Here is a 17,107-nt window from a genome sequence, read left to right as displayed (position 1 = left end):
CATGAAGCCATGTTGGCTGGGCCTGATGCCAGAGCCGCTGGGATGCAAATCAGCCCAAGCTAAGCACAGATGCAGCTACTATTTGCCTGACACGTAAACATTACTGAATGGGCTCAGCACCACTCTTTCAGAGCTCATTGTGGGATCTCAGTGTACTTAGATGGCACTGTGCTCCACTGAAGCACTCGAAGTTTGCTTTACAAGAGCCTAGTCCAGCTCTCAGAGTTGAACTGAGACAGTGAGTTAACCTGGAGCAAACCTGCCCTCTCTACTGGCCATGCCCATGCTGTGTCCTGAGCACATTCTCTAAAACCTGAGCATCAAGCTCTCCTGTTCTGTGAAACCTCAGGCTGCCTTGACAGAAACAGTATAGTGAGAACTTCAGGTTCTGTCACTTCCCAAAGGAGGCTCACACCTCTATTGCAATACAGAACTGAGACTTTACAAAAGCAAGGAAAAGAGTAGATTCATACCAAATCCTGCATTACTAGAAGAGTGGCATTATCCAAGGCAATTTTCTAGAGCAGCAGTGTTACAACTCCCCAGTGCATCAGCTCACACAGAATTCCAGCTACAACTATATGCTATTTACTCCACATAAAACATTCATCTGCATGTGCAAAGGAAATCCAGTACATCTCCAAATATTTTCCTTTGTCTTGAGGCCTCTTTAACAACCACAGGAGGCTAAGTAGTACAGAATGGGTTCTGCTCAAGGAAGCATTAAGTGGAAAAGAAGTTTTCAGCTTCAATAAAAAGACAACTAAGGGGAAATAGGACATACCCACCAAAAAAAGTAGAGGTGATAAATACAGAATGACTGGTTTGTATTTCCTACAGCACAAGAACAACATAATGACAAATGAAATTGTCATGCTGTGAGTCTAAAAAACAAAGAACATCTCTTCCCTCCTTCATATAAACACGGTATACGTAAATCAACTGTTCAATTTGTTGTCACGGGATATTTGGGAGCCTTAAAGTGTAAATCAGCTCAAAAAATAGATAATCAAGAGCAGAAAAAAATAAAACTATTGAAAGCTCTTAACATGAGATAATGTTCACAGCTTCAACTTTTAGCTCAAGTGCAGTCAGTGAGAAACTGAGAAGAAACAAAAGTACAGAGTAAAAGAAGCCACTGTATTTTTTGCTCCATTCATACAGCCTGCCTGTATGCTAATGGATGATGGGGGCAGACCTTTCATATGACCCACGAAAAAATATACCTCATGTATACACTCATGACAGTGTGATATTTCAACAATTCATTAAAAGCTTTCTGAAGCAGAAAAATAAACTTACAGTAAAAACCTCTAAAAGGACAGTTACACTCACTTATCTATCACAGTATTTTATTCCAATTAAAACTAGTATCTCTACTTCATGCTCCTCAAAGACATTTACAACATACAAGGTCAAGAAGAAAAATCTGCAGTTCCGATGGATATTACAAATCACAAACTTAATACTAAGTCTGGTACTATGACTCACTATTGACTGCACGATTCTGCCATCTCACTTGCATCTGTGAAATGGTACCAAAGAGGAATTTCTCTCATCATTCTACCCCAATTTTTTTAGGTCTACCTAATCTTTTCCTTACCGAACTGACAAAGAACTAGAAATAATAATTGCATAGTTGGTGTCAGTTATTTTTAGTTTAGATTTTACAATTCTTTTATCACAACTTAAGTAATATTAGTAGGAGTTTGTTGCTTTTCTTATTCAATCATACTGTCTCCTCCTTAAAAAAAACTCAACTCTCTCCTTTAGGGAAGTAATTGTAAAAAAAAAAAAGAAAAAAGTATGTAATTTTGTCTTGTAAGCGAAGCTCTTATTTCTGAAAAAGAAATGGTTTTAGAAAATATCCATCCTTTATCTTCTAACAGCTGTGTTCTCTGAATGCTGAAATTTTTAACTTGGTAAGGCTGATGGGTAAAGTTCTATTTTACAAACAGAAGGTTTTTTTCCACCAAATGAGCATGAATCCATTCTTCAAAGTTTTCCTCCTCCTACAGACAAAACATAGGGCATTCAAAGATTTTCATGAGCTAAATGTACCAAGTCACAGAACGACTTACTCCTCCTTTCTTTTCAGATTCTCTCTTGCCTCCTGTGCTTTGGCAAAAATAAACCATTGAAGGGTTGCTGGATCACAAACCGTTGGGATTGTAAAGTGTCCAAATTCATGTAAGCTTGGTGCATATCTGTCACTAATAAAACATGATGGAAATAAAAAACAAGGTATAATTTTTTTAAATGTATATACATGAATTACTTTCAGAATGAATCCTGAAGATAAAAGAATATCAATCACAGTAATTGGTAAAGAATTCATCAAGTTTGGTTCATGAAAATACAGAAATATCACACATAAGGCTTTTTAAAAATTATTCCTCAAAAACAACTCTGTCAACAATAATCAAAAAATACAGTAGCACCATCATACACAGCTGAGTGCTGACTCGACAGCACAAACCCTTTGATTTAATCTAACACAACACTGTGAAATAAAAGACAGAACTTTGTCTCTAATTTGAATGAAACAAGCAGGATGTTCTTTAATCTGATTCCTTCTTAACCCATGAAAGGCACTTAAAACCTTCAGAAACAAAAAAACTTTGGACAAAATGAAAACCCAAAATACTAGTTTTCTTCTTAGTGAGAATAATCAGTGTAACAAAAATAATATCTTTCCTGAAAATACCTACCTTTCCAAAATCATTTGCAAGCCTCGCAGACTGCGAGGATGAAAAGGTAGCCTACTGTCACGTAATTTATTATAGAAAGAGTCCAGAGTCTCGTAGTACTCTTCTAGAGTCAATAGGGGTTGCAGTTCTTCAATATATATTACTTGTATGCCTCCCAGAAGTTGGCTTATCCGATCTTCCAGGAGCAGCAGTCTTTTTTGAAGTTTATAATAATTTGGCAATCTCTCAAAAATCTGTGCGCACACACAAACATTTCCTATGTTACAAAGCATAAAACTTAACTTTAAGAAACAAAAAAAAATAACAAGAAACTATAAAAGAAGAGACATGTAACAATGCAAACATGGAACACAAAGGAAAAAAATAATCAAAGCACAACAAGGATCAGAAATACTTTGGGGCAAGATAAATTGGAATAAACTCCTAAGTATGTTCAGCACTTATACTATAAAGAACAAAAGTCCGTAATGAGATTGATGGATGTCCTTTTTCTCTATATTCAGAAATGGACAGTCTCAGACAAAATAAAATAAATCTGAGGCCTACATAAAACTTTTATCACCAGTTACAGTGGTAAGGCTTTTCCATATACAGCAAAAGTGGTTTTGCCAGCCTAATTTGTGTATCAATTTCCAAAAAAGAGAAGCCTCTGTTGCTGGAACTAGTTCTTTCCAAGGGTTTGGGTGATAACCTAGCTCATCCTGAGTCTGAAGGGAGAGGAGGCAGGACACAGGTACCAGCACTCTCAATGACAAAACCTGTACCAGCAAAGGTTAAGAAGTGATCAGACTTGGGAGCTGCCACACAGAAGGTGTGATATGGAGAAGGCTGGAAGAGGGCAACAAGTGAAAACCCGAAGTCTGTAGTAATTGTCACTACTCACCATCCACCCAGTTATCACCAGAGCACAGTTTTCCATACAAAAAGAAAAACCTGCTGCTGGAAGAAGTGATTTCAGAGTAACCTCTTTAGAAATCTGAGACCGCAGTAGAATCAGAACAGCTTTTGGGACAATAAAATCAATTGGTTCAGCGTTTCCATTTGTCACAGAGAAAAACTGCCCAAATTCTCTAAATACTGTGCCTCTGACCAAGCATTCTACAGACTGATCTGGACACTATTCTATTGCTTCCTTTTTCAGACAAATAGTAACAGAAGTACTAGTACTTAGGACTGCTTTCTAAAATGGGTTAGAATTGGACAAAGAATTCTGCTCTCTAAAAAACAAGTGGCAGACTTTCACTGACTTTTTCTGTGTATCACTTAACACGATCTTCAGTGCATTTAAAAATTAAAAGCCCTTGGTTTCAGGTTAAAATACATTTCCTCTATCTTCCACAACACTTTGTGCAAACATGACCCCTTCAGAAAACCCCTTGGCAAAAGTTAGAAAGGGGAAGCATTTCTCTTTCCAAGGAAGACAGTGGGTTTTTAGTATTGATCAGAAAAACACTTCCATTTCAATGACTATGAATACTTGCAAATCTCACAGTAGAAAGTTTTGCATTACATTCTAGTTTTTCAGTTTGAATTCTTAGTAAGTAATTCACATTAAGAAACCACGGTTTGTTTTCTCCCTCAGTGAAACAAATATAGGTGAAAATTCAACCAACCACTGGAGAAAGACTTGGATTGCGTGCTAAATTTTCATGTTATTCATTGACCAGAATATAGAATATTCCAATACTCCAGCTATATTTCCAACTACGAAATTTCATTGATTACCTCATTTATAAGGTAGTATGTTTTGATAAAACTATCAATAACATTTCAGCAACCAAGACTCCAGAAAATTTCCTTAAGTGACATGCTGATATTGCTACATAGTTTATGGTTCTTTGCATATAATACTTTTTTATCATTTAGGATGCCAGAAATCTTGTCAACTCTGAACTTTAAACAAACAGCGTCAGAATTTGCATAGTCGCCAAATACATATTTCTGCAATATCCACATTATCTGTCTAAAAGAAAAAAAAGTGGAGCGAGAGCATTGGTTAGCAGTCATTGGCTGAAATGATCATTTCATAACTTTCTTTAAATCTCATTTTTACAAAAGATCTGAATAAAATTCCTAAATTCTTCAGGGGAAGAAACTCTTCATGAATCATGAAATCTTTTGCCACTGCTCAATGCATAACAAGTTAGTTTTCTTATTATCTAATCAGTGTTAGGACAGATTTGTTAGTGAAAGCAGCAGTAAAGCTCTGACAAAAACTGCTGTTAATAACAGCGTATCATAGGATTAAATTTAGAATGCAATGTACACAGTTATGCTAAGCACAGTAGTTACACGTTTGTTTTAAATTACTCGTCAGTTATCTGCACCAATTAATACTTTGGTTATAGTTTAAAAAAAAGGATGTTATAACCGGAGGCATTTTAATTTACTCTGAAGTCTTACTTTGGTCCAGTGATGGTGAACATCCATGGTCCCCAGCATTATGTGGCCTGCTGCACTCATACCTGAACGGTCTGTAAACACCACTGTGCGCCCTAAAGGTTGAACAAAGCTCTTTACTGATTTAGGTTACTGCAATTATTCTCACAACTATTTAAGGCTTAACTCTGCTACTAATACGTCATGAGCAACACATCTCTGCGGCATAAACATATACAGGTTGGTGTGTGCATTATTCTGAAAATTTGAGAGCGATTCTTAAAAACTCCCAAGAATTTTTTCATACAAACCTTACCTATCATTTGCCTTCTCCTCCTGTACCAGTAGGAAATAAGCTATAAGCTTAAAGTGTATATAAGTAAGGTAAAGGTTGGTGAAAAAACTGTTAGCACAGCTATTCAACACTACTTCCACAGAACTCTCTGCAACATGTGAACTGTAAGAAATGTTTTCATGTCAGGTTTTTGCTCGTTTTAAAAAGAAAGAGTAGAGACAACATAAAAGCATAATACTAGGTTTACTTTTGGGGGAATAAATGCGTTTTGTGTCTGAGTATGTTTTTTTAAGTGAAGTACAACGATCCTCAAGAATTCTGTATGATAAATGCAGAGGCAATTATTTATCAAAATAAGCTTCCACAAAAGTTTTCAGTGTGATCTATTCAGCTACAAGTCAAGGCTTAAACAGAATCTCTTGCTCTCAGAAATCAGTTTTGCAAAATCCTTAAGAAAGAGCAACACTAAGGCATCTAGTCCATCCCTGTACTCCCAAGGCAAGATGAATTACACCTGTGTAATTACTGACAGGTGTTTACCCAGTATATTGCTGAATATCTTAAACACCGGGAGACTACAACAGGTGCACAAGACAGACTTCCCTAGCACTTTAAATCCTTCACATGCTTAGGTAAAGAAACTAATTTGAAACTTGATGAAATTTAAAACTCCTGCTTGTTGTCCTACCGACTGTCTTTTGACAAAGGATTAGGTGAACTCTAAAAGGAAAGCCACTCAAATCTGAGTATCTGCAGACAACCATAAAACCAGAGTTACTATTGGAGGAAAGTGCTACTGCCACAGGTCAAACAGCTGTACGAGAAGAACAGCAGGTTAGGTTTACAGAATCTTTTAGTTTTTCCTGAGAAAATACAGACTTTAGCACAGATACTTTACGGAACATGCATAACAAGATAATCTGATTTTAAAGTAAGTCATCCTTCTACTGCCTCTTCAGAGAGCTACTTGCACTTTTGCTTTTCAAGCTACCATGGGTAACTGTTTATTACTACCTCCACCCTCTCAGAGGTTCAGTCTGGACTTTTTACTTTGATTGTTAGTATTTAGTCTAGTGTCTCTTACTCACTTGGTTTGCATTTACTAAAAAGTAAAAGAGAAGACGAGTGTAATGAGTGCACCATAAAGGAAAGGTCACTTGAAAAAATACCCAGTAGCTTAAAATGTAAGTTCTTAGCAGCTTTTCAGTAAGTCTCTCAGGTTTGTTTTTGCAGTTATCAAAAGCATTTGTAAAAAGAAGTAGAGCTCCCTTGTCACAGAAGACTCATGCTCATTTTTGAATCAACACTCTGTCAGGATATAGGAAACAAGCAACAAAAATACCTTTAACATTCTTTAATACTTCAGGTCTCTGTTGGACTAAGCGACCTAGACTGTGTAGCTGGCTACAGCGGTGAGCAATACCCCAGCTTCTCTGCCACCTAAATAAAAACATAATTGAGAGCATTTCATTCACAGCATTATTAAAAAAGATAAAAATCACAGAAGTTGAGATGCAGCTGAAAGCCTTGTGATACAACCAATTCAAACAAAATAGCACTCCAACACTAATAAAAGCAAAGGCCTACCGAAAAGCCGTCCTTGTCATATGCTATTTAAACAGATAATAAGTTTAAATAAAATTTTGGTCCTTCTTAAAGTGAGTGCCAAAAAAATAGAAAAAAAAAATAACCAAATATGGGGAAAATAAACTCTGCAAATTTCTCCCCCTATAAGAAGGCGGTTAGTAAGCAAATAGCAACAGACAACCAGTGTTTGTTTCAGTCATGTGGCAAGCAGTTTCTGTTTGTACACTCTGTACTGTTTGTTTAGAGGAGCAAATACTGTACACAAGGACATTGTATTTTTTTCTCGTTTGCGTTCCCAGCCCAAAATTTTACTGTGATTCCAGTGGCAAGCTGATCTATATATATATTCTTATTTTACAGTAGAATAATTTTTGTTAAACCACCCAGGAGCCAGGTGTTACATTGGTGACTTAGTTTTGACGTCTTCCATCACTCGCAGATCAGACAAACTACCAGTGAAATTTCAAAACCCATTTAAACTGCAAAGTTGCTGCAGCGGATTGAAAAAATATCATTCTACAAACTTTAGCTGATCTAAAACTGCCTCAAAATGGGAAATTAGCATTCCCTTAAAGTACTGGGTCTGTCTGGGATGGAGTTAATTTCCTTCATAGCACCCTGTGTTTTGTATTTTTCACTAAAACAGCATTAATAACACACCACTGTTTTTGGCTACTGTGCAGTGCTGGCACAGAGTTCGTATTTTCAGGTTTTTTTCTTCCCAATTGGCCACCCTCCATCATCAAGTAGGCTGGGGTGGGCAAGAAGCTGGGAGGGGATGCAGGTGACCCCAACTGACCAAAGGGCCATTCCAGACCATATGATGTCACACTCGCAATAAATGTTCAGGGAAAGGAGGAGGAAGTGGGGATCCTCCTGGTTATGGCTAAACAAACACCTGCCTGCCAATGGGAAGCGGTGAAGGAATTCCTCCTTTTGCTAGAGTGCACAGCTTTCCTTTACTTCACCTGTTAAGCTTCTACTATCCACAAGTTTTCTTGCTTTTGCTCTTCCTAGTCTCTTCCTCCCAGCCTACTGGGGGCGTAGGAGCGAGGTGCAGGTGCTTAGCTGCTGGCTGGGGTCAAGCCACATCACCTCACTCAGGTAAATGTAACTGGCAAAAATCCACTCTTCGGGCCTCCGAGAGTGGCACCATGCCAGAGCACTTAAAAAGTGACTCAGTCTATTATAATGCAAGCTATTCTAATAATTATTTACTGTTATTTAGCAATTTCACTTTTCTTTCAGTAGCACCAGACAGGACTGTAAAAAGGTGGCTTAGAGATCCTGCCTTCTCTTTGGTTGTCCTAAACTTACACAAAAAATAAAGCCAAGGACGTCATTAGTTTTGCAAAGCTCTGTGAACACTAGCATTAGGTGGCAGGATCACAAGCAGCAGTTTCCTATTAAGGCACTTAACAGATTTCTGACACTCACATTCTTCTCTGAATTACAACAATATAACTCTTGCAAGGTTAGTAAATCTTCATGGAACACAATAGTTTTAGTGTATTTTAAAAGTACAGACTATAGGAAAATTAAATATAAGCCATACATAAATAAAAACCTACACACTTAATACTGAAGACTGTTTCGGAAACTTAAAAATCCCCACCACAGCACAGTTGCACTGGATTAGAAATTGTGTTAAAAAAAAATGGCTTCACCTTAAAGGAAACCAGAGTCTTTTACAGGGTGAAAGAAACAAAAATATGATTTCAGAAGCTCCAACTCTCTTCCTCCTGGTTCAAAGAGCTTAAGAGACTAGCCCTTGAAATAATCCCAAGTTTATTTTTCCACTGTTGAATATAGTGGCATTTTCCCATTCTGAATACTCACACTTCAGACCATCCTCATGCAAAGGCGCAAAATTTAAAAAGTAATCATAAATTATTTTCTGGAAAATATTCTGAAAGAATCAAGATCACCAACTGTACTCAACCCTTTCAAGCAAGCAAATATCCTCCTCCTCCTCCTTTGGAGTGTTATTAATTACAAATCCAAGTCTTTTTGAGAAGATCGTAACAGGAAACTTTAGTTCCAAGAGAAGCCTTCTAGAAAAATCTTATTCCCTGTAAAACACTTTTACATACATGAAATATATCTGTTTTGCTGGAGTAAGCCTTTGAAGCTCATGGCATAGTATTACACATTTCATTGCTCTGACTGTCTTAATGCAAATACAACTGATCTAATTTATTACCTGATATCTGAAAGCTGGAGTTGATGAGAGAGTTCAAACTTTAAACGTTCTAGTTCTTTTCTAAGTGGCAAACTCTTTTTCAGCTTTTTAACCGCACTTGCTTCATTATCATCTAGCCAGGATCTGAAAGGAATTTAAAAAAACCCAACAGCAGAGGCATGCTGTATTACCTTTCTTGCAAACAGTAGGACTAACTGAATTCTTACTGTTAACATTCATGTTTTCTTTCACATTATCAGGTAAAGGGAATTTTTAGAAATAGACAACAGAAATTGAAAACTGCAAAATGCTTCATCTTAATATATCTATGAGGGAAAACTTGACACTTAATGTCCTTGAGGACCACTAGTGAATCAAGTTGAACCAAAAGACACTTACTGTTACAACCCTAAGACTTAAGAGGTTTGAAAGGTGTAGAGCAGCAGATCAGTGTGATTTAAGGAGGGCAGCTTCAGAACTTTGTGCTTTAATGAAAGAAGCATTAAAGGGCTAAGTAAAGTAACTCTTACAGAACTGAATATGGTATGAATATGGATTAAGCAGGTCAAAGTTTTACAGATCTTTTGCCAATAATCACAATTAAGCAAAAATGACTCATGAAATATGTCTAAAACTTTCATTGAATAGATGACTCTCTTTCTAGAAAAAAAGCTACTCAGATTTAGCTGTTGTTCATAGCATAAACATATTTCACACTCTTAGAAAAAAGCATTTTTTACATTTTCATATTGTATTCTAAGCAAAAAAAAAAAAATCAACCTCAGAAACAGAGACTCAATGCCAAATGGCTAGGTATTAAAAACATTAATGTGTATCTGTTCATAGCATTTCTTGTAAATGTGTAAAAATAAGTAAAAATATCCTCTAGTGTGTTAAATCTGTTAAGTGTTTCACAGTGGCATACATTACAGTAGGTTTGAGAGGTGTCAGGCAGGGTGAGGGGTATTTGCTCTGAAGATATTACCACCACAGCTCTGCACTTATTTCAAATTGCACCTAAGTCTCATTGTTACCAAAATGTTTTCAAGGCAGTATTTTTCATCCTTCCCCAAAACTAGCAGACAGATTTTATAAACAACCAAGTTCTAACAGGATGCACATAATGCAAGTTCAGTATTTATAATTGCCTGAATTTAAATATTAGGTTTGGTATACTGAACAACAAATCAGAAGCACAACACTAAGATACCTGGCAAATTATAACATTCTAACCTTGGTTTTCACATACTATCTCCCACCTCCAACAGAATACGATAACAAAATACTGACAATAAAGTTAACAGTCATATAGTTTTGTGTTACAGAAGTCCTGCAAGAAGTAAAGAGCTATGTGGAGCAGGTGGAACCTCTGCCTCCTTCAGAATCGCCACCAATATTCCAGAAAATTGAAAAACTAGATCAATCAGAAGGAGCTTGACCAAACATGAATGCTGGGCAAAGAGACAAGAATGTCTCATCTTAGTTGGCGCTACAGTTATCCTAGCACTTCATCTGAACTCTCTTTAACTATAAAAAGTGTGAAAGAATTATATGATGGAAAAGGAAAGTTTTGTATTGTTCAGAATATTTACTGATGCATTTAAAAAACCCAGCATTAGAATAAGACCAATTTAGATTACAAAAGCCTTACATACATTAACGTTGTTTCCACTCTCTGGGCTTGTTCTAGTTCCTCCTCTGGATCCTTGAATCCAGTAAATGAGTAATAAGTCTTATCCCACTTGATAGGTCTGTTCACTGTGCTCTTTGCTTCCTTGTGGGGCTGAGAGTTCACATTCAAACTCTGAATATGCTCCGTGGATAAGCTGCAGGAGTTGAGAATGTCTAATACTGTACTCAGGAGATCCCTAGTATGCAACGTAAAACTGACTGCTCGAAAACCTAAAAAATACAAGTCCCACAAAATTTGTATTACTTAATTAAAGTTACTTAAAATGCATTCACATTGCTCTCATCTTACAAGAACCCAAGCAAGGTGTACGTAGTTGGAAATTATTATATTATTATTTCAACATTCACTACAAAATTCACATGCAATTTTAACCTTTAAAACTGTTACTTGTTCAAATATATGAAATAGAGCTGTTTTAAATATCTGGATCACTGAATAAGTTGGAAATCTAACTACAGATGCACCGTAACCCCCCCAAAGAAGAGGCCATGACTTCAGCAGCGGCAGTTTTGTCCGACAGCTCTATGAAATTCTCGTTACTACTGGTCATCACTTCGGATATAATTTACTGTAGAAACTCAGCACTAGAGCACCTCTTCACAGGAACAGGCCTTCAGAATGAAACACTGCACTTGTGCACTGGCTAAAACTAAGTCCCATCGCTGAGCTACTGAGCTTAACTGCTCCGTTAGAAAGCAAGTGAGTGCTGCACTCAAGAGCAGAATATAGAAAAGAGTTGAACTGGCAGCTATCACTAGGGTCCCTCAACTTGCTCAAATGTTTTGACTAGCAGGATACAGAACATAAAACTCATCTGTTAGATAAGGCATCTTGCTGTACCAGCAACAAATACATAGAATAAAATTAACCAAAACCAGTATTCCAAACTCGGCAATATTTTTTTAAGTCTCAAAACCACGAGACAATGTGGTAAATGAAGCTTCAGGTATTACATAGCTTCTGCAAGCACTGTGATATTGGGGATTACACATTATCTACGATGAAAACACAGACCCAACTGTTGTTCCAGTTAAACATGACAATAGTATTAAAAGCAGGACAACCTATGTTCCTTTCTTCCTCATATTCTAACTTGACCTCAATTCTGTAATTTTTCATTCTTTCAATTTCTCATCCTTTTTAGAGCTTAAGATGTTTAACAACTTGGGATAGTCCTAGTTGTCTGATCTAACACATTTTTATGATCGGACAGGATTTTATTCAGTTGAAAAGTCATGACCGCACAAGGCTAAGCAGTGGTCTCAAAGAATTTAAATACGGGAGGATACATTCTGCACAATACAAAAGCACCTGAAGCACTGAAGGATTCTTGAACATTAGAAGAGTTTGGCTCTCTCTCTCTTACATAAAAAGTAAGCTGAGTAGGTTTAAAGGAGCGAAATCCTGGTTTCTGCAGGTTCTCCAGGTAGCCATTTAACCTCTTCAGAGAGTTTTCATTTACTTCCTGTTAAAAAGAAAACAACAAACCCCACAACATTACAGATGATGAATTTGGTCATTTTTCATCTAAACCTTTTTAATCTTACATGCAGAGGGGTTTTTTTTTTGTTTTCTCTTTTTTTTTTTTTTTTTTTTACAAACTGCCAGCTGCTCTTAACATTCTCAGCATCAATAATTATCTTGCATTAATAAGTTGTATGATGTACATACTTGTACCTTCCAAAGCACCACTTTTAAGGCTTTCAGGCTTAAAGAAATCTGTTGACTCAAATACAATGTAGAGCAATTCAAAGTGATAAAGCAAGTAATACGTATTATAAACTAGTCTGGAAGGATTCGGTATTTTCTTTATAACACTTAAACAGAAAACATGACTTAATGGATTTTTAAGCAACCTATCCTTGTTAAAAATAAAGTGCATCCTTTTGTTCTCCAGTTTACTTTTGTTTCACAGATGGCAGGAAAACTAGAAAACTTCCATCCCTGATATATGACACATTTACAAAGAAAGTAGAGAAGATTTTTACCCTCTCCTTGGGATGCTGGCCAAAGAAATCTGGATGCACAGCAAAATAGAAAGGTCTGAGAGCATTGATGGCATCAGCTCCTGACAAAGTTCTTGACTGAAGAATGCATTGTAGCAGTATCTTCTCCAGACATAACCTAAACCAATAATGTTTATGTAAGATGCAACCAATGAAGTGACAAGCTGACATAAATTACATTAGGATGTGACAGAACGGAGTAAACAATCACAGCTCCAAGAATAACCATTTAAAATTAATATTAGAAGCCTGAGTTCTGGGTTTTCCCCTTGGGACTCACAAAACTGTATTTACAGAGCAAATCAAACAGGTTTGAGAGATGGTGGATGCTAACAGTTGATTAAAGACATGCAAATAAAACCAGTAACATTTGCATCCACTTCCTCAAAGCAAGCTCGAATAAAAATTTCCTGGTCAAGTAGTCCAAATTATGAACATTTGCTTTAGTGGTATTTTTTGTAGCTATTGCAGCTATTTCTGAAGCTAATGTTAAAAGGCCAACCCTTAGCCAAACCCTGTATTTTTCAAGCAGTCAAAAGAATAATAATCATATTTCAATCAAAAGTTCTGCATTAGTCTGAGGTCCACATGCTTGTGTCCATTAAAAAAACCAACATAGACCCAGTAGACTGTTCTACTTTCCCAAACATAAAAGGTAAAAAGGTAAAAGATAGTACACTTTTTTGCCCTTTGATCTTCACCAAAACAGAATAAGGACTAGAAGAAATTTCCGCGGTAGAAAAAGAAGATCACTTGAGATGAGACCGAAAATTTTAGCTGAAGTTGTTCTAAGATGTTCAGAAAGTACAAAAGGTCGAATACGTCTGATTATGCATAAATTAAACAATAGTTCTGCAATGAGTACTCTTGCATAACAGAAGACTTAAACTGAAGGAAAAGCAAGTTCTGAATTAAAGACCCGTAACATTTCCTGCCATACCTCAAAGATGATATTCAGGTTAGCAAATGAATTACCAAGAGATAGTATATTAAAAAGCAGTAAGAAGACGTGAATTGGTAAACATTTAACAACAGATTCTCCTTCAGCTGAAATCAGCAGGACAACCATTTTCTCCAAGTTTGAAACTTAGAAAGGAACAGATTCTGCTCTGTTAAACAATATAATACTGCTTCACTCCTCACAGCATCATTCAATCTGCAAGTACCAAATACAAAAGAAAATATGGCAGACTGGAGGCAAAGCTGCTTCCAATTCACATAAAAGTAATAACTTCATTAATAGTAGTAAGCAAGACTGTTTACAAAGAGCTATTTGTTCAGCAACCTAGACCAAATAATCATGCCAGACACAGAAACACGTAAGACCAAATAATCATCTCAGATAAAGAAACATAAGACTATTTCCTGATCGCTTTCATTAATAAAAAAATATCAGCAAAATCCTCAAGTTTTTGCTCAGACAATAAGCATTATTTTTTTATTTTGGCAAATGGTGGAGTAAATGACAACAGTCGAGTCGTCAAGCAGATGCAGGGACCCTTACCTTATTCTGTCAACCTTTCCAGCTCTTCAATTAGAAGCATGAAAGCAGTTAAACCTAATGTTTTCTGCCTAAGAGCTGGACAAATATTTAATTAGCATGCCTTAAAAGTCAGCTTGCTGAAAATGGGAGAGTTTTTGTAGAAAAGCGAGATGGAAAACCTGTAATACAAGAAGACCGATGAAATTTCAAACCTTTATGACTGAAAACAATTTTCATGTGTGTGGATTAAGAAGAAGATTATATTTAAAAAGAAATGTATTACTGGCAAACACCTCTACCTCCTTGCTAGCGGTGTCTCAGAAAGGCTCTAAGACTAGTCATCAATACAGCTCATAATCCCACTCAAAATAGCAGGAGATGGTAAAGTACCACAGCAATATCATGTTTTTTATGGAGTGCAAAGCTCTCAATGACAAGATCATGCCAGAATTGCTCAATGACAGAAAAAAACCATCCACCTGACCTGGCAAGAAAGAAAGCAAAGCACACTAGATGAAAGTCCACTTGGTCACAAGCTTCACCATTTTGGATCTGGAAACACTGAAATAATAGTCTTGCTGAGAAAAAAAAAAAAAAAGAAATAGCAGATTTTGTTTTTTTCTGGTAGCAAGTGGACACAAAGCAGTAAAGAAGAAAAAGAGTTCCTTCCAACAAAGGAAAAAGTAAATTAATCAGCCACCTATCTGATAGTGGTATGGATTAACAGCCATGCAAGAACATACTCCTAGACCCAGCTGCTAGGAGGAAGCAAGGAGCTCAGTTCTCCACCTTATTTGTCTACCATTTCCCATATCCACTCCTTAGCTACACTGCATGCTATTTCCAGGTGTGAAAAAAGTTCCAACATACCTGGAAACTATTAATCATACTTCCAAGTTTATTAACCATAAACTTTCGTCTGTTATTCTGCAAGAAAGACGGGCAAGTATGGTTAACTTCAGTTGCCTTGTTTTGTATCTAAACAACACTGTAATGCCAGTAGGAAGGATCAGGATTCCAGCCAAATATCTATTTTGAACTTGCTTAAGAGAGAAATGTTCAAAGGCCAAAATTAGACTGTGTGACAGAAGGCAGAATTCATTCACTGAAGGTGAAAGACAGAACTCCAAGGCATCCTTCAAGTGAAGTGACAAATCAAGTGAATTAAAATCCATTTAGAGGGAAAATGCAAGAAAGATGCCTATAGCTTCAGTTGTCAGGAACGAGGATTGTTCCCAGAGCTCCACTCAGATTTAGAAGAGCAGAGAAAGGCTTTGTGTTAAAATCAAGGTCACAACCACTTTGAGGACAGCCATCTCTATGGAAGATATGAAACACAATCTCCACTAGAATACATTATGCAATCGTACTCTAGGACTTGATTTAATTTATTGATAAAATAATATCCTTCAGCTTTCTTTCCACTTTTTCCTCCTATCTCTCAGAAGTTCAACTTCTTGGCTTATAGCTTCAGCACTGAAGAGATTCATGAAATTAAGCCCATTAGTAAAGGTATATTCACTCATTTTTACAACACTGAGCTTTAATAACTCAATAATGCAGTAATATATTGGGCATCATATTCAGATTTAGACTACCACTTTCTCATAATTAAGATATTTAAAAACCCTTGTTTTTTTAAGAGTCTTTTAAAGGTCTCACTCGAGGACAGGCATCCAGCTCTAGAGGATTTTCCACTGTGGATACTCTGTTAAAAGCTTTGAGATGTATAGATGAGAAAGTCAAAGAAATAAGCATAATAATATAAGAAATACTAAACCAGTTTTACATATATGCAAGTCATAAGCAAACACTTAAACATATGCTAAATTAGGTCAGCAACATGCCATACCTTCTCACAGCTCTCAAGCAGCAAAACATTTCAGCAACTCAATGGTCAAGCCAGCTTTCAGCCATCCATTAACTCACTAAAAATAAAATAAAATCCTCTTTAGTAACACCAGACATTAATATTTTCTCCTGCTACTTATTAGTGCATTCTATAAATCCTAGGTGATATTTCGAAAGTCACAATAATAATATAAAATTGGGAAATCACAGATAAAATCTAAAGCTTTACATCAGACTGTTTTCAGCTTCCTGTACCAACAGTGAGTCAAATAACAAGACCTGTTACCATATTTTGATTTGAAGAGGAATATTTAAAGATTTTTCAGTTAGGGGAAAAAAAATCCTAAAAAATAATTTACTGAAAATGTTTCCTGCTTTTCCTGATGTTCAGTTTTTGTCTTCAAGTACAGAAACAAAAAATCCAGAAGCCTTCTTTAAGCACTAACACATACCAACTTACAGAACTCCACAGAAATTTTTATTCTTTTAGGTCAAAAACTTTCAGAAAAAATATTTGTAAAGTTTATATGCCAACTATTTTATGGGGCACAATACAAAAACCAAAAGGAAAGACACCATCCTACAACAACATCTGTAAATCTTTGTCCAAGGTTTGCTGGCAGTCATGGAAACGAATTAGCAATTTTTACCAGTAACTTTTGCACTATGCAACTATAACCAAGAATTTTCCAGCAGGAGATAAACCACTTAATGTGCTGGAATGTAAACTTATACCTAATTATCAGGGATTACGAGGGAAGCTCCCTACCAGTAATGTTTTCATGTACTTCTGGGGTTTTTTTAGTATTTTGTTTGCACTTTTCAAAATAACATGCTCCCATAACACATGCCATTTTAAAGCATCTGGGATAAGCACTTACTAGAGAAATATCACCCCTGCTCCAGTACAGCATGAGAGT

At 36.4% G+C, this 17,107-nt stretch overlaps 1 protein-coding gene across 1 annotated transcript; it reads right to left on the bottom strand.

The window, feature by feature from the left end:
* Nucleotides 1-2,077: 2,077 nt before the first annotated feature.
* On the bottom strand, nucleotides 2,078-16,296 carry TCAIM (T cell activation inhibitor, mitochondrial; the record flags this gene model as incomplete). Its single annotated transcript, XM_009870249.1, is given in 9 exon segments — nucleotides 2,078-2,213; nucleotides 2,712-2,944; nucleotides 5,115-5,206; nucleotides 6,728-6,825; nucleotides 9,176-9,298; nucleotides 10,810-11,056; nucleotides 12,159-12,312; nucleotides 12,836-12,971; nucleotides 16,189-16,296. Coding segments are annotated over 9 exon segments (1,248 nt in total), but the record flags the coding sequence as incomplete, so codon positions are not given.
* Nucleotides 16,297-17,107: the final 811 nt, after the last annotated feature.

Source organism: Apaloderma vittatum, unplaced genomic scaffold, assembly GCF_000703405.1.
Source record: "Apaloderma vittatum isolate BGI_N311 unplaced genomic scaffold, ASM70340v1 Scaffold45255, whole genome shotgun sequence".
NCBI classification, from domain to species: Eukaryota; Metazoa; Chordata; class Aves; order Trogoniformes; family Trogonidae; genus Apaloderma; species Apaloderma vittatum.
Note: the sequence above shows the minus strand (reverse complement) of the source record. Positions and strands in the feature narration are given on the sequence as shown.